At 35.4% G+C, this 25,389-nt stretch overlaps 1 protein-coding gene across 6 annotated transcripts in view; it reads right to left on the reverse strand.

Annotated features, from left to right (window-relative positions):
* TRRAP (transformation/transcription domain associated protein) overlaps positions 1 to 25,389 on the reverse strand; it is a 91,026-nt gene that overhangs the window by 26,645 nt on the left and 38,992 nt on the right. For 4 of the 6 annotated variants that reach the window (XM_084536514.1, XM_084536511.1, XM_084536513.1 and 1 more), the window contains exons 41-59: positions 24,392 to 24,550; positions 24,174 to 24,308; positions 23,868 to 23,978; positions 22,455 to 22,601; positions 20,994 to 21,207; positions 20,198 to 20,323; positions 18,715 to 18,861; positions 17,528 to 17,730; positions 16,742 to 16,863; positions 15,838 to 16,051; positions 14,736 to 14,915; positions 14,232 to 14,378; positions 13,442 to 13,561; positions 12,876 to 13,163; positions 11,888 to 12,025; positions 11,396 to 11,508; positions 10,754 to 10,889; positions 4,600 to 4,791; positions 139 to 367 (exon numbers count right to left, since the gene is read on the reverse strand). In XM_084536514.1, the coding sequence (XP_084392640.1) occupies positions 139 to 367; positions 4,600 to 4,791; positions 10,754 to 10,889; positions 11,396 to 11,508; positions 11,888 to 12,025; positions 12,876 to 13,163; positions 13,442 to 13,561; positions 14,232 to 14,378; positions 14,736 to 14,915; positions 15,838 to 16,051; positions 16,742 to 16,863; positions 17,528 to 17,730; positions 18,715 to 18,861; positions 20,198 to 20,323; positions 20,994 to 21,207; positions 22,455 to 22,601; positions 23,868 to 23,978; positions 24,174 to 24,308; positions 24,392 to 24,550 (3,121 nt within the window). The remainder of the gene's footprint in view (positions 1 to 138; positions 368 to 4,599; positions 4,792 to 10,753; positions 10,890 to 11,395; positions 11,509 to 11,887; positions 12,026 to 12,875; positions 13,164 to 13,441; positions 13,562 to 14,231; positions 14,379 to 14,735; positions 14,916 to 15,837; positions 16,052 to 16,741; positions 16,864 to 17,527; positions 17,731 to 18,714; positions 18,862 to 20,197; positions 20,324 to 20,993; positions 21,208 to 22,454; positions 22,602 to 23,867; positions 23,979 to 24,173; positions 24,309 to 24,391; positions 24,551 to 25,389) is intronic. The other 2 variants (XM_084536516.1, XM_084536515.1) reach the window with 1 other exon arrangement.

The raw sequence follows: 25,389 nt of genomic DNA on the forward strand, positions 1-25,389 counted from the left end.
AGGAAATTATGACTTAATGGAACACTTAAATGGAAACCGAATAAAAACAACCTTGTTAAAATCCAGAAGATTATTGCATATATAAATCAAAAGAATATAAATAACTTATTTCAAACAATGTGTTGTCTGGAAAATTACATGATGAATGCATGCTGGACCAGGCAGTTTTACCCTGGTAATGATGTTGTCTCCACATGAAAATGCTGCTCCAGTGGGATAAGTCATCTGACACAATAGGTAACCTGTTCCTCCAGGTCTTTACCACAGTCTTCATATCATGTAAGCTGTTGTTCCTTCCTAGATTAGTTGGTTGCAATCCTGCATTTATTTGGGCTGCTTCTTGAAGTTCAATTATTTGCTGTGCTGCCTGGAAAACATTACACAACAAAAGTTACGCTAACAGACAGTACAATAAGTGAGCCAATAGAAAAAGATCCTTCTGAGGAGTCCACTTTTAAATCATAAAGTAAAGATAAAATTATGCCATTTGGGGTCATTAGTTGCACAAATGACCATTAATCATTCTAAGCATGAGGGGGGGGGGAAACAAACACACAAACAAAACATCAGAATGCAAATTTCACTCAACAAATTGGTTATTGAACAGAAATGCTATTGAACAGTGTCAGCCATTGAGTCACCAATACAGAATGTATACCAATGGGAGTCTATATCTAACAACCAACCAAATTATTTTATGAAGTATATGAATGTGACAAAGTACTTTCCTACACACTTGCAAAAGGTCACTGCATTAACTTCAGGCTCCCCTCCTCTCCAGTTCATTTCAGGAACACCTCATTCTGACAAAAGCTAAATGCCCTGGTTGCAGACACCACCAACCTGTGGTTAATGGGTTCTTTCTATAACGCTATGAGTTTGCTTCCAAGGTTTCACTTGGGGAAGTAGTGACATGTCTTTCCTTAATGCTAGGCTAGTAAGATCAAAATTCCCTCATTCCTTCTTTCATTTAGGAAGCAAATGCTTTCACAAAATGGTAGCGATCAAAAGAAAATCAAAACTTTTAACAGAACCTACTAGCATAAATTCCCTAATCACGATCTCAACTCTTAACAGAAGCTTGAATGTGCAGCAACTGTGTGTACTCCTGAAATGATTAAGACAATCTCCAAAAAAAACTTAACTGTGAGAAATCACTTAGGTCAAGAATGCTTTTTTTTTCCACAAACATCTACTACCCTCAAATTAATGAAAGGAACAAACAGGAGGTGGCAGTAGCCTCAAACCTACTAAAGTCAGCAGACATTTTGTTAAACTTCAACAAGTTGAAGAAGAGGCCTGCAAACTTTAATGGAATTTAATTACCTGTAGTACAATAAAACCAATGTAGTATTCTCTAAGCTACCTCCCTGCCAGATAACAGTTGTATTCACTGTTATTCAACCAAATAAGATAGCTACTTTAAGAAAAAAAAGCCATCGAAATTTACACAGTGAAATCTCTTGAAACAAAATAAATTAAACAAAGTAATATTTTCCTACAGTCATCTCAGTATCAGCTCTCACAATAGCTTAACCTTCATCCTACACCCATTCATCACATAAATTTAATTTTCTCACAGGTATTTAATCACATACTATCTGATATTAAAAGAAAGTAATTACCGCAGTGCAAATTCATGGCTGCATTTGTACCTCTGTCAGTCATTGCCTAATTTATCATTTCTTCATGAGGGATATATACATATTAGATTATTTAAAAAGCTTATTTTAATTGATATCTGAAAGCATTTAAATGCTTTATTTAGCAATACTAACCCTTTCATGCTGCAGATATTGCCCATCCAGGGGAGAAGAAATTCAAAACCATCAGTGAAAACTTATCAAAAAAGAATTAATTTAGTCAAGAAGTCTTCCAGTCGTATATCAGCTCAAATAAATGAAACCTTGTACAATTATTTATATCTTACCTATTTCTTGACAGCTGCTTCTCAGTATGGAGAATTTTTCTATATTCATTCACTCTGTCTGATGCATCAACATATATTAAAAAAATTCAAAAGCCTGCTGTGTAAGCTCTACCCGCAAGTACAACTTAGTAGAGGTACCTTAGATCATGTGGATTTACGTACTCATGAATCAAACCAGACCTGACACACAGGGTGAATTGTGTCTACAGAATTACAGAAACCTCTAGATTACAAAGAACTACGGAAGTAGTATCCTCTGCATTTCTGTGGGTAAGGTTCATTCACAGTTCTCTGAGCACTGGTCCATCAAGAAACGCATCCCCCATTATCACATCTCAGATCATACTGCACAGAGATATCCCACAGTTTCCCCCTTGGAGATGAAAGGCTTCCTCCACTGTAATGAGAGCTAATCTTTGACAGATGCTTGTTTATCAGGATGCCTAATGAGGGATGCAATCAGCCCTTCAAACAAATTACTGGCATGTTTATTCCCAATCACATACTGCATGACAAAGTGAACACAACTCTCCCCCAGCCCCACTTCCATGCTCTGGGGACAGCTGCACAATCCAAATTGGAAGACACTAGGTTCCTTTACAAGAAGCTTCTGAAAGCATCTCAAAGCCAAATCCCATTTCTTAGAGATGCATTTAGGCACCTACTTCCATTTGATTATACTTGGCAATAACATCCACTCTCAGAAGTTCTTCTCTTACAGTTGTGAATTACTTACATAATTAAATCCAAGAGAAAGCAAAAGGGTAAGTGTTGACGTTTCATACATTTAAAAGGGAAGAAGTTATCCATTTTTGTTACAGTGAAATGTGTGAAAGGACACAAGCCATACATTTTTCACCACGTTACATGTTATTTCATCTCTTGTAATTAGTAAACTGCATATTCTGTGTGATATCAAAGTTGTACCAGCTGCTTCACAAAAATATTTCTGGAAGTCTGAAAAAAGAAACAGTCTCAGCAAGTTCTCACAAGCTCTTCCTGACAGGACAAGAAACGAGTCTTCCCCTAATTTTCTAAGTGGATCATTTCCCTGAGAAACATTTATGCCAAAGAGAAAGACTAAAAACAGAATTTAAGCATATCTGACGAAGGTCACCACTGTCTCAAATCTTTTAGCTGACCTACTCATAAGTGCTCTCTACTATACTGGAATTAAAATGAGCCAATCAGTTGGAAGCAGTAACCTCTTCCATCAGCACAAACTTGTAAGGCATGCAAGTAAAGATGTGTAGGCACAGCGTATTACTGGAATATGGCCTCCCACTCAGACCAACGACGTTTTATTTCCTGTAGCAGGTGTCAGACTAGCTGAGGGGAGCCACAATAACTCTGCCCAATGCACAAGGTCTCCCTGACTGTGAAGCAACATGATCTAGCATGGGAATTCTTCATACCTTACTTCAAGATTTTAAGTCAACGTTGATCAGAACTGCCAAATGACCTAGCCAGACAACTAATAATGCTGCAGACCAACACATGAACCTTTGAGGTACGTTAGTTTAACCCATACAATCCACTCTCCTTTACACCAGAAGTTGTATACCAGTCTCTCCCTGTCCAATAAAACATCACATAATTTGGAGATTACATTCCCTCCCGATTCCTTTCCCTAATGCTCTTGATGGCATCTGCTACATTCCCAAGGCCCACTAAAAAAAGAGAAATAACGAATGCACCAAACTGGGCATTTTATGTACAACAGAAGCTTTCTTTCCATCATTATTTTCAACACCAATTTGCTCACAGAACTACACAGCAGGCTCGACCTGCTGTTCTAACTTTCCAACCTGAGTGCCCTTGAAGGAGCTCAGAGGGCACACCAACCAAAGTCATCTGAACATCTTCAGATGGCTTCATCCTGCCATAAAAAAGGAACAGACAAAACCATTTCACAACCTTACCAGTAGAAAATAGCTTCAGGAATGGCAAATCAGAACATTTATCAAAATAATATGAAACTGACAAAAAAAAAAACAAAAACAAAAACAGTAAGGTTTGCATTTCCCAGAGCTTCATCTGAAAAGTCTTTCACAAACAACAGACCCTTAAAGCCTTCTGGTTCTTTGACCCTAATGCTTAAGCCACAGGGATGTTCAGAACTTGCTCAGCAATAACAGCGTTTCTAAATACGCTTTTCCTTTATAGGGCATTGACATTTAGCTTAGTTTTAAAAATATAAAATAAAAAAAATTACATGAGTGGGTTACAATTGACAAAATTCCATACTACATTTAACACATTTTCAAACTAACTGAAAAGAACACTTTGGAGGTTATTTCAACATTTCCACAAGTAATATAATGTAATAATATACCTACTCAAAATGGATCTTACTTCAAAACCCACTGAATGTTCAAGAACTCCAAGTACCACAGCACATTACACATTAGCCCACAAAGAAGGCTGAGCCATTTGTCAGTTTTTAAATAGCTACCTCTGTACGCCACAAGCAGAGCAGATTCAGGTGAACTATAAAGACTTTCAAAGGAATCCCAGTCAAAATGCACATTCCACATTTTTTAACAAAGAAATATCATTAGTAGAAACTAATCAGTACTATGCAGCAGAGTATTTTATACTCACGGTTATTAGAAGTCCTGAGACCTGGCACCAGAAAATAACTGATTCAAACAACGCTGAATTCTCACCTGGAGAAGGGGAGTGTGGACATGGGAGACTACGTGAGGAAGCCTTCTCCACTCCCGAATTGCCAGACTACTCGCCATCTCCACCAGGCGCTCAATGAAGTTAAGCTGCTGCTCTTCTGGATGGCAAATTGCTAAGTATCCTCTGTACATGTTCACTTTCCAAGCCATCTCTTTTGGACAGCTCAGTTCCACCTGGTAATGCAAAAAAGCCCCGTAATGATTATTCGTCCTAAAATGCAACAGTTCTGAGCTTTTTTTTTTTTTTTTTTTTAAAAAAAGATTTCTTAAACAGGTTTACTTTTTGTTTTAAAAATACCACACTAAAATATCAATGTTTCTCATTAGAGGAGCTTAGGCACTCTAATAATTATTCGTAAGGGCAGGCTAGCAAATAAATTGCAAATTCAGCACAAGCAGTGCCTTCATATAGCCTGCTGTTAGGGTATTTTTACTCTGACAATGGTAGAGTAGCTCAGAGACAGCTGAGCAAGCTGAAAGCAGTCTTGCAACAGGAGCATGAAGCTCACTGCAAACCAACTCACCCCATAAAGAGAAAAAAGATGCTTCTCAGTAGATAGTCTACCACCACTGAAATGCTTCAGGAGCTCCAGAACAACTAATGTCAACTTCTCACTTAAAAGGATCCCGTCCCTATCTGTCAGCACGTTATACCACCATTACACTTCCTAACTGCCTCCTCTAGGATATAACTATGTTGATGAGAATAAAAAAAAAAATTATCAATTGTTTAATAATCTACAAGTAACCTTCCCATTTATGTCAAAATAATTTCTGAGTACAGGTGCAAAGTCAAGTGGCAGTGATGAAACAATTAAAATATAATTTTAAACTATTTTCTTAAAATCCTGGAAAAACAGAAATATGACAACTAGAAACAGCAAAGCACAATTGTTTAGCAACTAAATTATTATCTTACAGTAAACATACATGTAACTAAATGCGTAACTACTCCCTATCTGACACCACAGGCCTTAAATCCAGAACTCATTTGGTTTCTCATTTTTAATCTTCACATCAAACTTTTTTCGCCCTGATATGCAACACAGAAATTCATTTACATTATCTCCATGTTGATATACTGTATCTTAAGCATTACAATTGGTTTTTCTGCTTATCCTCAACTGACTTTTATGCCTGAGCCAGCAGAGAGAAACTGCCAGGTAGCAACCTTACACTTACACAGTGAAAATAATCTCTTTTTTATTACATTATCTACTGGATCATTAAACACAGTGGTAATGTGAGCAAATGGAAATGAGTCTTGGGTCCTATCAAAGGCCACATGGTATTTTAATAGCTCAACTTTAATAGGTAGATTATTAAAAATGTTTCCCAAAGATTTATGAAAACTGATGCCATCTTTTCTGACTCTTCTGACCCATGGATCAACAATGAAGCTTCATAAAATCAAAAAAACTTGTATGCTAAGTATTTAAAAACAGACGCATTAAAAAATACCAATAAAATTGGAGTAACCATTGTAGCAGCATAGAAGCAATTATTCTTACACATCCAAATATTTATGCAAACACATGTCCTGACACTTCTTTTATAAGAACCTGAGTAGAACCAAAAAAAAAAGCTCCATTTATGGCTTCAGCAGCATCTTCTCTTTACTCAATTAGTGAATGTCTCATTACTGAAAATATCTCGTGTAATATAACTGCTTCTAGAGCATATCAGCAGTTACTCATGGTTGTCATTTCTACTGAACTCAATTTCCAAAACCAGAACCTATCTGACATGATCTATTTCATTCTAACTTAAAATACTGTACAATGTAGTTCTTATTTTAGGCTTTAAACGTTTTTCAAATACTATCACTTCTATAATTACCCAGTAAAGTTGCATACCTTAAACACAAAATACCAATGTTTAAAAGAGAAAAAGAAGTTAATTAAAATGTAAATATGACCTATAGGGTCATTGTTGTAGCTGTAGTACAGCTTGCTACTTACAGATTTAGCTTCATGTGGCCTGAAAAATGATAAAATTCATCTTTGGAGACAACTATTTAATTAGAACCATCAGTACTACAAGTATGGGAAAATTCAATTTCAAATGTTGCAGTGGTTGGACACCCTTAATTTAGGTTCTAACAAAAGACAATGCTGCCTTTAATTAATTAAACAACTTTTTCAGTTTTCACAGTTTACCTTTTAAAAACAAAACATATGGACTGCATACACCCGTTTTGCCTTCTGACAACAGGCAGTGTTATAGAAGAATAAATGCTACATTAAAAAAAAGTAATAGTCTGATTTTGAAGAAAGGAAGAGAGACATGCAATTTGACATATTTATCATGCAAGAATAAGTTGTCAGAATGAAGCATGCCATTAGGATATTTTGTATACAGAAACTTAATCCTGCAAGGTACTGAAATTAAAGGATGCTCAGCATTTTTCATGTTTTATCTTTTGCAACTATTATGAAAGTAGACAGCCAACTGACAATTTGACATGCAATATTTTTAACTGCTGGATATTGGTTCAAAACTTAAACAGTAATGATGAAACAATAAAGCCCAATGAAGTGAGGGACTAATTCTCCTGGTTAAGTCTCTGCAACATGAAAAAACGCTGCCTAAGGCTCTGCCCAGAGCTTTGTCAGTAAAATTGTGTTTTAAATATGCAATTTGCTCCCTTATTCCAAGCTCTGACATCTCTAGCAGAGTAATACCAGGAATGTCACAGTATATACCAACAGTGCAACAAAGATCAGCAAGTTCCTTTCTACTTTTGATTTAATGCAGTGTTCTCACCTTTCAGCAATCTGTTCTACTGCAATCAGTCCTATGTCTGATTTACGTTTCTACATTAACTAATCAAAGACAAGTAACTCTACTTACTATGAAAAGAAGGTGTATTTTCTTAAAAATAATAGTTTAAAAAAAAAAAAAAAATTCACTCTTCTATAAAACAGTTATTTGGCATACAAAGTTAAAAAAAATAATAATAATAAACCCAGAAAAATCTACTGGCAATACAAATACAGAAGTCTGTCACGACTCCCAAGAAGCCTGAGATGGCTGCACGGCCCTATACTTTATAGGGACCTCAGGAACAATAACCATGGGCCGATGCTCATGGGATGGTTCTTAAACCAGTGGGAAAAAGATGCCTAAGAGAGGGTAAAATGTGGAAGACTTCCTCAAAATTCGCTCTCAGATAGAAAAATATCTACCTATGTATTTTCTGTCGCATTGTCTCAGAAAATAGGGGCTATTTATGCATGTTTACCTAGCCATTTTAACTTTATTAACAGGAAGGAAAAAAAGAAAAAAGATATTACACTTGGAAAGAAAAGGATCTTGAAGATTTTGATCTTTTGATATATTTTCTATATGCAGTGTGCCCCCTGCCTTCAAGCTCTCTTGTAACAGGCAGAACTTTATGGAGCATTCATTCGTCAGGCACACAGCGCAGAACTCACAGTCTCATGAGTGAAACCCAGGAAAGGACAAAGGAAAGGTGAAATGTTTTACAAATGCAAGTTGTTTAGCAAAATGAATCACAAGCGGAACATAATCATGAACTCCATAATGAATCAGGAAGGTCAACAGCAGGAAAGCACAAACCATGTCTTTTATCCGTTACCAAAGGAGGAAGACAACTACTTCACCTGCTACACACAAGTTCCTTAGTTCCTAACTAAAGCTAACTATGGTGCTAGTTTCTAAATGCTATATAACAGGCAGGGCATATCCCTGCTACTTCAGATGAAAACTGTGCCTGGGGAGAATGCAGCATCTCAATCCTTGGAGATACTGGAACTCCACTAGAGTAGACAGCCTGATCTACTTGAGCCTTCTCTGAACAGACCTCCAAAAGTCCCTTCCAACACAAATAACCCTAGGATTCAGTAAGCCTGACATTAAATTATAAAAATATAGTTATCAATGCATTAAAACTTTGAGGAAGCTTTGAAACATAAGAAACATACAAACTTGTGCTTTGATTCCACATATTATGAAATAAGGAAAATATGGAATGTGGAAAAATCAAACAAGTAGTACTCTGTCATAAACGCCTATTTCACCAAATCTGCATAACATTACGATAATTACTTCTAGCACAAAACCTACCACAAATTGTCATGATTTGAAAGGAGAGTAACACACTTGCTAGTTCCTTTTTTTTTTTTTTTTTTCTTTTTTTTTTTTTTCATCTTTTTTACTTTTGTTTTAAAGACTGTAGAATTAAACAGTGCCACTTCATGGAAGTCTGCTCTTTCTTACAAGTGGTCTATATATATTTTTTTTTTTTTTTTTTTTAAGATTTGCATGTGTTCTGGTTTATATTGTACACCAAAATAGTTTGGGGAACACATTTGAGAGTTAATTATCTAAAAGCTAAGCGTGACCTTGTGCGTATGATTATGATTCTACTTATTTTATAAACCTATTTACGTGGATTCAAATTACTTTTCCCTCAGAAGTAGCCCATCTCTTCCTGCAACCCTGGCTGTCTTCAAATCCAGTCCCCATCTCTCTCACTGCCCATCAGTTCAAACCCTGTCTCCTGCACTGCCAATCTCACCGATGCATGCTGCAGTATTTAATTCAATGCCTCCTCCTCTCTGACAGTTTTACCAAAGGAAATTGCTTTCTTCGTCTCCTTTCTGCAGTCTATTTACCCAATTTTGTCTTCATTAAAATAACAATTAGCAGCATGATCTGCAGCATACACCAGCCATTCCAACCAATGGACACAAACTCAGATTTCATGTGTTGCTTTTTCAGGGATTTTTTTGCTCTTTTAAACACCTAGCAACATTTTGCCCTAAGTGTCTGCATATTAATGATGTACACAGGCTGCATTGCTTCCATTTAAAGTAATGCATGAATGTAAAGCTTCATTTGAAATTATGATGGTTTTAAGCTTTAAACCAGTTCTAGTTTTCTGTCTGATGCCTGGAAGCCACCATCAAGTTCTTCACATACAAAGTTATTTAACAGCATAGAGAAGGGGGAGAAAAAAACAACCAACAAACTAAACAAAACCAAACTAAACCACAAAACATCACAACTCTGTGGCATTGCAAAAATGCCCTTGACATAAGTCTACAGACGCAGAACTCTATGACTCCAGAAAACAGAAAAATATAGTTCAGGAAAGAGAGGTAAAAAAAGGAAACAATACTGTAAAGAGCAGCTTTCATAACCCAAGTAGCGCTTAACTGAATGCAGTGCTGATCCTAACACACAGGTTCACACAACCTGCTGCACATACATTCAGCAAACAATGGCCACAGCTGGATCTCTGAAAAATGATTTGAAAGATGTTCAAGAAAAAGGCAAGAGACAGGCAGGAGCCACATGTGTATATTCTGAAATCTCTTAACAAGGATTTTGAAATAGTTTTACAAATATGCCTTAGAGAACACTAAGGTATAACATGTAAACCAAATTTAGTTGACAATTCTCTGATTCCCACATTTTTCACACATCATAATCTCCCCTCAAATGCATTGCAGATGAACAGAGTAAATTGTGTTTAGCTGTGTTATATTTGGACAGTGGAAGTCAAGAACACTTTAGCTTTGCCTCTCAGGTGCTTAAGCAAACAAAAACAGAGGCAATGATTTTTTTTTTTTTTTTTTTTTTTCCCTTTTAGACCTAGAAACAGTTATATTGCCAAGGGACAATGAGCCAATGATTGAAGTATTTTCTCATTTTATCCTTTTCATAAAAGTAACGCTTGTTCCCATAAAGGTATAAGATGTAAAAATGTCCCTCTCATCCCCCATAAACCTTTGAGTTTAGTTTTATCTAATACTTGCAAGGGTCCCATCCTAAGTTTCTCCATATATCACTGCTGGCACACACTTCTATGGGATGCATTTGTAGTTTTTTAATAACTCAGCACCATGCACCAAATCTTTCACCTGCCCCAGCTACATTTCTTACATTGTACAGCTTTGTAAAGAGAGAAAAAAAAGAATCAAGTTTGTCTGATGAAATGACATGCTTCAATTGCCAAAACACCCAGCTGTGTGCTGGTGTATTGGAGAAAACTTCTGACGATCAGTTGACTGTTTCTGTGAAATGAGCTGTAATACTGCCTTGTTAGAAATGTTATCAGTAAAATGAACAAAGAAACTAAACATTAGCATAAAAAGCCCTCACTCACCTGCACCAGAGCCTCCTTCATGGCTGTCCAGTTTGAAACCCGCCATGCACATTCCAGTACTAGGTAAGGATTGATGTGACCTTTTGACTGGCCGTATTCCGTCAAAGGTTCCCACTGATTCAATTCTTTAGAGCAACTACAAAAATTGAAACCATTGTAAATTTATTTACCATCAACAAAAATTCAGTAGAAGTGACTACTAATGCTTTGTATTAGAATATTATAGGTATATTTGTTTGTTCGTTTTTTTGTTTGAAAGCACTGAAAATATTTTATCCAGTTGGAAGGATTTCTGTTTTTATATTAATTTATTACCGGCTATAATACAGAAATCTGTGAACAGGAAGAAGCTGCATTTTCTGTCTCCCAGAAAAAACATTTTAAATGGGAAAAAAAATTAAAAATTTTTGCTCCAGTCTGTTTCCACCAATAACAAATTACAATTATACAAGTCTTCAGACATATCTTCTGAGGGTCTGTTAAGGGAGTAAAAAAGTAACTTTTTCATTCCCTTAAGTTTTCACTGTATCTTAAAAGTCCTGAACTAAGCTTTTTCTGGGAAGTAATGCTTTAAACCGGCAGGTTATTCTACTTCGATTGCAGGGCAGCAATACTTCTTCTACATCAGCTTTAGAGTCTTACCGAATCCAATGATCTTCCCAGAGCTGATACTCGGGGAAGATAGAAGGAGAAGCATTGTTCCGTTCATGTTCTTTTTTAGCCTTTTCCATTGCTTTTTCATAAGTTTCTTGTGCCTGAATAAAATTCATACTGGTTTACTTTTCCATCTGCTATATACACATTAACTCAACAGTCACTTTAAGAAAAAATAATATATATATTCAAAGTTTTAATTAAAAAACAAACAATGAGGTGTGTTAACTCATTTCTGAAATAGACCTTACTTAGTAGCTTTACAAATGTGATAAAAAGCTGACGAACATACTCAAAGTCTTACCTTATCTAGGTATTACATGTCCTTAAACTATGTTAGCCAGAAGAGAAGCTGTTTTAACATTTTCTAGTTTAGAAGACTAAAGTCTTCTAAATTACTACTCAGAATATTTTCTTGCTGACCAGTATATTAATCTGAGTATTTTACTGTCGGGATGATTTCCCATATCAAGAGCATACCTGTTCAAAAAAGCCATGTTGTTCATAGGCAATAGCTGTTGCTGTCTCTGGGAACTTACAGCGTTTCTGCCATAGCCCAGCCCACATATCCTCTTCTTGTAACAAAGAGTAGAGCTCAGCAAGGGAATCCAGTATTTCCTAGAACATTAAGAGCAGTGTTTCTCTGCAATCCATCACTACAAAGCATAGTAGTTAGCAAAAACACACTTTCTATACTGAAGCAAGTTGAGAAAGACACAAAAATAAAGATTTGTTCGTGTCTCTTTTTAAAATTCTAGATGGTAAGCTATTAATAATGACCTAGTACTGAGAACAACACAGCACTACATGACAACAAAAAAAAAACAAAAAAAAACGCACACCTATGAACGTACAAACGTGTATTGATTCTTGTTTGTCTTGCTTAAAATATCAGATCAATTCATAGAACAAACTGTTTAACAAACCAACAACTCACCCTTTAACATAAAAATAATCTATAATATTTATCTTCCTCAACTACTCACAAATGCTACCTGACAGACTACTAAACACAACAGTATCTGTTTACAGAGAACTCAATTTTGCTTAGCAAATAACTCCTTAAGGTCATACAACAAGCATGATCTGTTAGGAAAGCATACTCTTCTTTGAAGGAGACAGAGGCAGTAGACACTTCTACATCAGATTTAAAATAAAGGGCAGAAATGGTTTGATCTATTTCTACAGCGCTGAAGATCATTACTTTGAAAAGCAGATAGCAAAGAGGGATCAAGAGAGAAAAACATAAAAATATCCATGCCACGTGAAAGAAAGGCAGGAGAAGTAGGTAAGATGCAAAGTAGTCAACATTGCAAGTGACTATGCACGAACATAAAAGTACAGGAATTTCATCATTGAATTAAAAACGGACACTCCTCCAACAAGCTTCTAAAGCTATTGTACTACACTGTCACCATGTTCTTCTCTCCACATTTTATAACCTTTTTCAATTAATATAACATCTCACCTGTTGAGGAGGAGTTATGCTTTCCTGCTCATAGAATTCTGTTGTCTGTTTAGGCTTAATTTGTAGGCTCAGTCCTTTTTCAAAGGCTTGATGTTCCAGCATCAGCGTAGAACGAAACCAGAGATTGTGAGTTTTCCCTAAGTATTTCAGGACACAAGGTCTGATGGGAATGGGAGGAACACACTGTGACATTGCTTCCACAAAGCAATTCAGTGCGCTTGGCTGGCAGTCTCGCTGTACTTGATGGCTACCACTGCACAAGAAAGGGCTTATTTCACCTGCCAGAGCCTGGAACAAAAACATGAGGATAGACAAATCTGAATGAAGAGCTAACTGTTACAGAATTTGGATTCAAAAGCTGGGAACAAATGTTTGATAAGTGTAGTTTCTTAGTAAACTGAAAGGCCCTATTTCTTTCAAAATATGTACTGATGGAGATGTACAGCATTAACTAGTCACAAAAAATGGTAAACTTCTCAAAGCAAGTGAACAAGTCATTTAGCACAAATACATTTTCCTGGAACACCAGTCATTTACAGAGGAATTCATTAAAAAGAGATTCTCACATGTTGCTGTCTGTCCGACAAGATCTTCCAAAGTCGTGAAAAAAGCTGGATCCAAGTCTTCTCTGCTAATGGTGTAGAAATATGACATAACTGAACAAAGGCACTCAGCAATGCTCCAGTCTAGAAAGAAAGAGAAAGATCTACATAACATGGGAAAAATTCAATACTACTAAAAAACAGTTCAAAAGCTGTTTAAAAAAGCTGTTTAAGCAGTACTGTAAATCCCTTTTCCAACCAACATATCAAAAATGTTTTCTTTAGCACTGAAAACTACCATAAAATTAACTTAATGCTATTTTCATGTTGATCGAGACTTATTCATTATTGTAACCGTTTCAAAAAAAAAAAAAAAAAAAAAAAAAAAAGGAAGAAAGTTGATGACTTTGGTAATAGAAATGATCCAGTTAATTGGCTAGACATGTTACTCTGAAAATTATTTCAAAATAGCTTTCAGTTAAAATTACTTTCTCATTAATTATTTTAATACAAGATGTGATATACTTTTTTTTGTGCTCTGTCTCTGCCATCACAATTTTCTTAACAGTTAAAAATGAACTTACACAGTTAAATTTCTTCCTCTCCCACCTGTAAGATCGATACAGTAACAAGCAGCAATTAAGTAAACACTTAAGAATTATTTACACTACGCAAATAAGAAATTACATCAGATTCTAAGGGTTGTCTGTACAAAAAACATAAGCTAAAAAAATAGAAGATAATTTATGTCAGGTCAGCTTGAACATTTCAGTATTAAAATCATTTATCAGGAAACGAACAACCAAGTACCAACCTTCACTTCTCGAAGAGAGTCAAGAAATTTGTCGTGCCGGTTGGTCAACATGTGCAGCTGATTGCCAATGTCCTTCTCAGAAAGTTCTTTAGTTTTAGGTGTGCTGGTTTGATCTCCTGGAGCCAATTCAATGTCAATTTCAACATCCTATACAGAAATAACGATACAAAGCATGAAGATATTTTCTAAGTACTTTTTTTTCCCCCTATACAAATACAAAATATCCTTCTGATCAAACTATTTTAGGTATCACTATTTCTATTAGTTCTTCATGTTCAGAAGTAGAATTGCTAATGCACTGTACTAAAGAAAGGGCTAAATGAATGAATGCAAGTTCTGAGAAAGCCACGCACAGTTAAAATAAAACACATTACACACAAGGTATACAGAACGAGCTCTGCACGTCATCTTCAAGGCACTTTCTCCAAATTTATTTAATGAGAAACCAAGAAGAGATGCTTTCATCAAAAACATTATTTTTCTACTGTGCTTTCTGCAAGTTACCTCTTCTTTGGATTCACTGTTTTCCCTTTCCCGAGGCTCTTGTTTGACGTGGGTTACCATAGCAAATGCCGCCCTGTCATGGCTGTCAGCAAGGTTGATAACGTTGGTGATGGAGGGCAGCATAGCACCCTGACAACTGGTACCAATCGTAGTGTTTTTCTCACACACTGCCAATAAGAGCTAAGGCATTAAAAAAAAAAAAAAAAAAAAAAAAAAAAAAAAAAAAAAAAGAACTTTTAAATAGACATTTTACTGAAGTATTTCTGAGAAACCATCCCTATGGTTTCATATTTTTATAAGAGTGGCAATAATGTGTCTAAGGTGTATTTGTCATCTTTATTCAGTAAATATAATACATTTTCATCTTAATTTGATCACGTTGTCAGTAGTTTGAAGTCTGTGACTATACTTTAACGAGACTGCCTTTCAAGTCACTCCTGAAAATGCGGAAGGAATAGGACTCTTCTGTGCTTAAACTCTGTATACTTTATATACCTATTTAGTGCCCTCAATCAGGTAATGTCCACAGAAAATCCATGCTGTTTCTTATCTCTCTGGAAGGAGCCCTAATACTTAAGATGCCAAAGTTATCCCCACAGTCACTCTGAATTCTTGTTTTCATACGCGGATTTTAAAAACAAAAAACAACCAACCAACAAAGTTTGGTCCCATTTTGTTTTATATAAGCCAACCAAAAATGCAATTGAATTTCAAGGCAATCCCACCTAAGACTTGTCATACCTTTAGTGCATACACTGTGCATATCCTTGAAAGTTTTCTTGAAATCATCTACGATAACAACTCCTCTATTTTTCCTAATCACCATCACTTGTAGAAGATGGGTTTTCTTAAGAAGTATCAACATGACCATTAAGCTTTTCCCAAAGAACATGGATTTTAAAGATTAAGGCTGCTTTCCAAGAACCAGCTTTTTCATGTCTCTGACATATCTGAGGTAACACACTTGGTATTTTTATCTTTGACATAGATAATACATATTTCAAAGCATACATAACATAACCCCTTTAAACCCAGACAAGAAAAATGCAGAATATATTTCTAGAATTATAATGGTATTTCTGATAAAAAATAATTTTCCTACCTCGATGCATTGTTTTATCCAAAAGTGATTTCCCATTGCTTCCCAGTTCTGAGAACACGTCACATACAGCAGACGCTCATAAACACGACGTTTCATAGAGTTGTCAAAGACCTCAAAAAATTTAGCTCGTATCAGGGGCTGGGCACAACGCAAACCCGAAAGAAAAGCTGGCTCAAGTTTAGCAGTAAGTTCACTACCAGAAAGATTCTCATCCCTAAAATGAATAAAGATAAAATTACACAGGTATTAGAAAAAGCCGCCTTCTATTTTTCGCAGATAAAATACTAAAATCAAAGGAGCTGATGTCCTGTGGAAGCCTACATGGTGTGGAATGCTTCCAGGTATGCCATTTTGAGTGAAACAGCAAAGAAAATACTACTGCTTGATATTTAAAAAAAAAAAAAAAAAAAAAAAAAAACACTGCCCAGAGCTATCATAAAAGACTCCTTCAGGACAAAATCCTGATTGTCTTAATTGTGAAACAGTATCAAATTTTCGTTTGAAATACCCCATAACATTCATCGATAAAATAACATGGTGGTCAGAAATTTTTAAAGTAGATTTCCAAGAAAAATAATCTTTATACTCTATGGAGGTAAAAGGAGAGAAAGATTATATCTTTCACCACAGCATTTAATATACAATCATGTATGAGGATGCCCTAGTACCTTGGGAAAGACGATATTTGGGCAGATCCAAAAAGAAAATCTTTTTAAGCACTTTCCATTATAAAATTGCCTTTAGTAAACATGTATTGTGGTTTAAGTGAAATGAATCAATTCTGCATCTTAGAAAAAAGTCCCTTAACTCAAACCTAAAGAGATTGATGGCATGTTATAAAGGTCATATATGGTACAAATTATGAACCAATAAACTGCAATAAATGATTAATTGCTATAATTACCTATAGACATAGTTAACAAGGTCTAAGAACTGGGCATTTAATTCAAGGTCTTCTGGAAAACGTTTTTCAATGTAAGTCATCATTTTCACTAGTAAAATGGACTTCTCCCGGAGAGTAGGTGTCTGTGTTAAAAGAAGACGTGATTAATTTTGTCAATTCATCTTAAAACATGCAGAGAAGTAGCATATTCAAAGTACGTCTCAGCTACCATTTTTATCACTCTTTGACTCCTAAAGTATTGAAAAATAGCTTGGTAGAAGGTCACGGTTCTTAAAAAGAAAAGACACAAGCATTTGTCCTAATATAAACTACACAGGTTTAAGTGTTTAAATGGTTACAAAAATCGAATATATATTTTTAAAAGTGTAAGTTTAATATATAAAGCACTAGATTGTCATGCGTTCAACTCTAACTTTGATACAAAATATGGTAAACCGAGGAGGTCACAAAACATTACAAGAATAACATGATTTAAGCCAGCAGTTTCTTCCTCCCGAAGAAACTGTCTATCCAAGTTAACAGAAGACTTACTTTAAACCTTTACTTTAAAAGAAGTTCTAGGCAAAATAGCTTCTGAGATCAAAAATGGGTATGTCTATAAAATGCTAAGCATCTTTAACTCATTACTGTCACATGGGATGCAAAATATTCAAAACCTTATAAAGGACACATAAACTTTTATAACAGATCCTTACAATCCTCACTGTAAATACCTGATGAATTATAGCAGTAGCTTGTATTGATCCAGTATTTGAGCATAGTCATGGTTTTATCTTCCCAATTTACCTGATTAGCTGCCATTGGGGAATTGTTTTTCACCCACTCTTCCACTATTTTTACCACTGCACGAAGAATTTTCGCATCAGTAGACTTTTCAATGAGAGATGTCAGAATAGCTTGTATAAAATTTTTTCTCATTTCCATGCTCATCACAGCCAGGCGTGTTTTCACAAGATCCAGGCTTAGCATTACCAGTTCACTGGTACCTGCTGTGGATACAAAAACAGATGAAAATTGTGTATGTATGTACAAAATGCATAGCAAAGTAGTTTTCAAGATAAGCCACTAGAAGTTTAAAGTAGCAACAACAAAATCTGTTACCCAGAAATAAAGTCCTGTATATTGAAACAACGTTTTCAGAATGACTACTTTCCATCCCTAAACAGAGTCACTCCAAAATAAACAAACAAACAGTCAGAATATGAAAGACAAGCCTGTGAGGTTTTATCTCATTAAAGTAGTTTTGGTAAAAAGGTATTACAGAATTCCAATACTGAAAAATTGTAACTAAGCTTGCGAAAGAAATACATGATGCAACATACCTAATCAGTTCTGTTACTTTCCCGACTCGCCTATCTGTCAAGCTTAATAATTTTCTAATTGTTTCCCATTGTTAGTAAAATTTGAAACGTTCTAGTGTACCTAACAAATATGCTCTGGAAATATAACAGCATCATTTCTTTCAAACCACTTTCTTCAGTAGCTTATTCATTCATAAATTACATGTTCTTTAGTAGGTATGTAAGAACATCTGAATTTTTCAGTGACTCATGACCTAATTCATTTGATGATAGACAGAACTGTACAGGCTGGAAAAGAAGCTCTTTTAAGGTAAAAACAAAGGCATCAGTTCCAACAAGTTAATTTCACAAACAGTAGCTCCACTGCTTGTCAGCTCCTCTCCCCGAATACTATAAACTGTTGAAAATTTTCAGTATTTCTATATATATACATACATTCTGTAGCTCCATAAATATTCACTAACCATTCACTAAAATTTATGTATTACATTGGTAATATGAACTTAAAGTACATTTTTATCCTTCAGTACTTCAGCAATATTTCTAATACCAAAGTTATTTTCAATATGCACAAGACTCTGCGAAATCATTTCAATCCCTTTAGGATTAAGAGATTTTAATACTTCACACATCTTTTAATCATTAACATCATTAGACTATATAATGAAATACCTGTATTTGCTTCTGCTGTTCCTGCTGTAGCCTGTGGGTTTAAGTGTTCCCTGACCATCTTCTGCAGAGATCGCATAAAAACTGAAATCAACCTGTCGATATAGCTGGGGTTGTTACTGCACGCAGATTTCAGAATCATTAAAGTACCTATTGATAAAAACAACAGTTACAGAAGTAAAGCTTTCATTGAGCATAATATGAATAATATCAAGGTTTTCAGTGTGGATGTGCTTTTTCACATAGAAGAACATGGGAAATGTTCTAGCTCTATTTCATACTGTCATGAAAACAGCATGGGGACTACCCAAGTTAAAACAGCTAGGTTGAAAAAGCTTTTACTATAAGAACAGCTCTTTCGGCACACTTTAGGAATGCATGATGCCTACAGAACCACACCCCCTACAAATTACATAGCTTTTAACAATTCCTATCATAATACAAGCTTATTCACGTTCTGGCAAACCAATCAGTTTAAGCAGTATCTACCCTTTAAAACTCTTAATTCTTTGAAAGGGAAAAAAAAAAAAAAAAAAGTAAAATCTACAGCTCCTCCTTTCCTTACCACAATAAATTCAACAAAAACCTACAACATTTACAAAAGTGTGCTTTGTGTAAATGTTGTTTTCAAATTGCTGCTTTGAGAAGTTTAATTTCTTTACTTGCTCAGATATGCATAAGAAATTTGACATACAAAGATAAGCTCCTTAAACAGAATTAAAAAGATCTGCAACATTCGAAGGTTAGATTGTAGTGTTTCTTTTAAATGAGCACTGGATAAATTGTAAAAAGCATCTTTCTGGGTTAGTTTGTTGTAAAGCACATCTTAACACCTCACAAATAGGCAATTCCCAAAGCGAAATTACAACTACCTACACATATCACAGTGAAGGACATTTGCCAATTCAGTCCAGAAAGTTTTCCAGAATTGTGCAATTTCAGGTCTGTATTGCCAACACAAACAGTTCTATGCCAGACCAAATTATTCCAATACATCTCTGTCATTGTCATGTGTGGCTGAGCTTTCTACGAGTTACGTAAGTATGAGTAACAAGAAAAGACAACCATTTTGGCCTTCAGGATGGTAGAGAATAAAAATTCAGACTGCTTACTCAGAAAAAAATAGTATTTTTGGAATTCCTTATTTAGTGAAAATTCAAGATCTACAAAAAAATATATCTTTCTACGCTATTCAAATCAGCTGATAAATAACACTTTAAGAAAAGTAAAAAAAAAAAAGTAAAAGGTAGTAACACGTAAGTATGTTTACACATATTCTTCGAAATGCTATGAATACCCCAGCCCTTTTCTCCATAGCTGACAGACATCCCAAGCTCATCTTTTCTGCTAGCCCTAACTGCTTCCCACAGCTTCTTCCTGATCATCAGATTTCCATTTCCTTATGGAAAGTAAAAGCCAATGACAGAAAATCATACTAATTAACAGATCAACCTACATACTTCTGCTAGAGATACGGGTAACTTACCAAAGAGCTGAGAAGGGTTAGCATTAGTGGCTTTCTCATAATTAGTAAGTCCTTCATAAATAACCTTGCCAACCGCAGCATAAAGGCACTCCAGCTCTTCATACTTCGAAGCTACACTTGAGGTACCTGCAAAGTTTACAGAGTTTGTCTATTTTTGATAAACTTAGCCACAAAACAGGCAAGAACAGTTACACTGTGAATGTACAGTCACCTATAACCATCACCAGAACCTTATCTTGCTAATAAACCAAGACAGCACAAACAGCTCCCTCGCTTGTATAACCTCTTCATTATACAACCAATACCTCTTCCACAGTGTGCCACTACTTCTAAGTAATTCATTTGGATGAGAAGTCTTAGATCACTGAGGCTTTTCTAAAAAGAGTCTATAAAAATGAGTTTGTTTTAGGATAAAGCATATTAAAGCATATAAAGCATATCTCCCTTCATTGTTTTAGCAAAACAGCAAAGCTTAACTACCAAAAATTTTACTTCTGAAGCTGAAGAACTGTGATTGCAAAAATGCATTAGATTTATAGCATGCATTTCTTGAACCAAAATTATGACAACCACAGGTTATTACGTTTTTTTTTTGTCAATAGATAATGATGTATTCCACAATTACTTTTTTCAGCTTTTTTTTTTTTAAAGAGGTTGAAAGTGCAAACTAAATTGGACCATTAATAGCAGAAATCGAAAAACAATATTAGCACACTGCAGAGTGTCTTTGCCCCACCCTTAATCATTTGAGTTATGTCACAATAAAGGATAAAAGGAGGAAGAAAATACTACATACTCGGTTCTGTAGGGAAAATACCCATTAATCGAGAAAGCAAACTGTGGACTGCTCTCAAAACCTTGGTGTTTCCACAAGTCATACACGCTGCTACACCTCGTTGCATGGGTTTGAAGCTACTCAGGACAGCAGGGGGCTGCAGTACAGTTAACAGGAAACTTAAGACCTCTAAGCCAGTGCAAATGTTGGCAAAGTTGGCTTGATTAGGTTGTTCCTAAAGAGAACACATACAAAGACGCAATGAGCAGGGGAAAACATAGAAGTATTAAACAGATTAGCAATGCTTCCTGTCAGTCTTTTCGGATAAGTCATCCAATATGGAACTCTAAAATACAAGGCATTGTAAAATCTTTAACCATAAACTGTTACTTAGGCATTTACAACTATGTGCCTTATAATGCTTTTTGTGGTCCTCAGCTTTGAAAGCTGCTTGAAACCTTGCTGGTTGGAAACATTTTCAACAAGGGATTATGTTTTACCTCCTTGTCAAATAATTCCTTTACAATTCTGATGCCAAATTTCATGAAACCCATGAAACGCAGTCTAAGAATGTGTGTACACAAAAAAGAAAAAAAAACACAAACAGATTTCTCTGACACACTCATGGCTACAACCTCATCTCTATCATATATTCATCCCTCCCTAGCCTTGACTTCTGCCCAGTCTTCCCATTCCAAGTCAAGGCCCTTCCTTCTTTTGGCCTTGATCTTTTTGTTAACTCATCTGTACCTCACACTCTGACCATCTCCACTCTGCTTCCTCATTCCTCTTTGGAAGGGAAGCAGCCTCCTGCTCTTCTGTATTGCTTGGGCTTCAGCAAAGACCACAGTAAGAATTCCAGCTTCTGTTACACAAATTCAGGTTCTTGAAGGTTCAGAAGCCACAAAAAAAAAAATTGCTCAGTCACACAACCATAGATAGATAGGCCCTGGACAGATGGCACCTTCAGAGAATTGAGTTATTAAACAAACGCCCTCTTGACAAACACAAACAGGTTTTCAGTACCTGCTTTTTTAATTAACTTTATCAACAGCAACCCAATACACTAGAATTCATTTAACATATTAAATAATAAAATGACTACAGACATTCAACCCCCAAACACCAAATGTTCATATTCAGATGTCTATTCTCAATCACTGACTTTATCCTATTCCATAATACAAAGTCACAAATTACCAGTAGAAAGATATATGGCAATTTAGCTCCAAATCTTCCAAGAAACAATGATGAATGAAATTAGTAATTAAAGAGATAAAGATTTATTTCCATTTCATAATGATGCTACACTACAAAAATAAAATTACAATTTAAAGTTGAAATCATAACAAATGAGCACTCAGAATACATAATCATCAAAAAATATTTCAGTGTGTACCTTAAACATCTGGTTTCAAAAGTATTCAATCAACATATGTGCTAGTCAATCCTAAAGCCCTACAAAACTAGAATGTTACCTACCACTGTCATTAGAAGCTTATCAAACCATTGCAGTTTCAGTTCTGATTTTGGCCACATGTCTGGTCGTAAAGCCGTTTTCAGAAGGTTGACACAGCGACGAGACAGCAATTCCCCAGGAGATCCAGCAGTGTTTGAGTTGTCATTTACCTAGCAATTAATCAGAGTTAACACAATGACAACTTTTTGCAACCAACTCATTAATTTATTATGCGTTCCAAGCAAGCATGTAATTTCTTACTTCTGAAATGGATGAGCTCAAGTAGTTTTATCAGTGGTGTCACAGAGTATTTTACTGCATATAAAGCTCACAACTAAGAGCAAACATCAGAACTCATGTGCAAACTGGTTCCTTATTACCTGAAATCACCCATCAAAAGTATATATATAAAAAAAAGCTTAATCTGATGGATTATTACTACAACTAAGAAAAGATTAACCAATATTGAACATGTTCAATTTGGATGGTATCCATGTATCCACAAGAATCCAAAGCTTTTTACTAAATCAACCTTTATACTTTAAGAGCATGTCTTTTCTGTGCAAAGGATTGTGTTTCATAAAATACCATGCCATACAGGTTTTTTGTTTGTTTGTTTGTTTGTTTGTTTTTATCTTTGAGCTATACCCAGCTAGTTTTTCCCCTTCTAGAAAAGCTAATTCTTAAAATTTGACAAAAAAGTTTTACATGCTACATGAAAAGTAATTCCATGTAGTTGATCTTGAAAATAGTCACAACTGTTATCCTTAGATATGTAATTGACGTAGTCCTTCCCTATTATACTCTCTAAATATATGCAGATCTTGGGTAAAATAAACTTGCCATTAAATCTATTCAATAGAACAAGAATACTTTGTAGCATCAGGCAAGTACATAAATTAAGAAGAAACACTTCTGCGAACTTTTTGAAGTCTTTGGCTGACTTCAACCAAGTTCTACTAAAGTTTATTTCAAGCATGTCACTTCCAATATAGCACTTGCTTGAAAAGAGAAAGTAAAGAACAAACAAAATGCTAGAATTGATCAGCAGCACCGTTAAATGGAGACTCTTTCAATTGCAAGATCTGGCTTGCAATTGCTCACATTTAAATTTGATTTTCCAACTGTATGCAACCTGCATCAAGCTGTAAATATACAACACCACAAATGAAGTTAAGCATACCTCTCACGTGACTAATATACATAATTTGTGAAATGAAAAATATGCAAATGCTGGTTATCAAATTAAATTTCTTTCCTCAAAATATTTTATTTTGTGCATTTTTGTTTTAAAATTCCTAACCTTTGAGCAACAGAAAGCAAGTATACAAGCATCGGAATAATCCAAGCATACAAGTACCCTTATGAAAAGAAGTTTTCATGGTTTTAGCTACTCACGCTACATCAGTATTCGCACATCAGAATAACCACACTACCTGGCAAGCAATTCTAATCAAGAAATTCACAACTGTATCTGTATGCTGCTTATCAATTGGCTTGGAAAGAAGCGCATCAGCTCCTGGCAAGGACTGGCTACGTCCAAATACCTGTATGGATATAAAACACAAAAAACAAAGACAACATCATAAGAAGGCAAACAGCAAGAAGAATATAGTTAAAAGAATTTCTAGAAGTATAGCCTTTAATTCAGGGACATTCAAGTTAACTGGGAAAACTAAATTGCATAGGTAGTGCAGGTTAAAACTTCTGAGTCTCTGAACAAAACCTGAATTTTTTCTTACAGCACTTATTGCTCCAGTAGCTGTCCTGAATCGTTTCACTTCTTGGCCAGAATCAACAGACAACCCTCTTTTAACAGCAGATGAGGTAGAACTTGCTCCTTCTCCTCCTGCACTTGGATCCATATCTGAATCTGGCTGAAATATCAGCAATATGCATGTTAAAAAAGCATTTAACAGTGTAACAGTTCAATCTTTACTAGTTTATTTAGAATTCCTACCTGCTGGTCTTTAATTCTTTGCAATTCCCATTTAATAACCACTTCAGCAAGATCCACAGCTAATTTTCTTTGCTCTATCGTAACGCTGGGAGTGAAGCCCAGTCTCTGCATGGCACTAACCATATGCTGAACCAAGTGATGTCTCACTGGATAATAAACCTGAAAAGATGGTTTCGCACACACATTAGCCAATAACCAAAGACAGTGTTAAAATAAAGTTAAAACAGAATGGTAAAACAGTCTTTAGCCCAGTTTCCCTAAATCCATAGTATGTTCAGATTTCACTATCAGGAAAAGTAACCAGTGCTTTGAAAATAAAATTTTGGCTACAATTTTCAGTATTGACTACTGATTTCAGGTACCCAAATGAAGGTTTTCTTTTGAAGATCTATGATTTCCATGTGTCTGTCTCCCTCTTCCCCCCCAAGGACAAGCGATTCCAGTGTTTTACCAATTCATTTAGGTTGCTAAAATTTCCATTTGAACACGCTCAAATATTTTTTTCCAAAAGTACTAAGCCATCAATTCCTAAAACATAACTTGTAAGTTACATTTTGAGTTCTAACTTCAATCACTATAAACAAATGGAAATTTAACAGAATGGTAGACTCAAAGTCATAATTATAATTAGCAGAGAAAACAAACAACATAAGCTTAGGGAAATGATACTGGAACAATGCAGTATTCTACTTTTAGCAACCAGAATAACAATAAAGCCCATTCTTCCACTACTAAAAGAACAGCCTTGCATCCAAATTTAAACGAGTAAAATAGGATCTTTCTAAATTAAACGAAGCACTCCAAAAAACAATACAGACATTACTTGCATCACCAAGAAGCAACCCAGACAAAAAAAAAATACGCACATCTATCAGCTGTTCTGTATTGGAACAATACACTGGTAGGTTCACTACTGACCTAAGGTCAGGTATATCTTTTGCTTAAACTAAATTGACATTTCAAATACTTGTGCTCCATGGGGAGCTTGTTTGGCAGCT

This window comes from Aythya ferina, assembly GCF_964211825.1.
Source record: "Aythya ferina genome assembly, chromosome: 15".
In the NCBI taxonomy this organism is placed as follows: domain Eukaryota; kingdom Metazoa; phylum Chordata; class Aves; order Anseriformes; family Anatidae; genus Aythya; species Aythya ferina.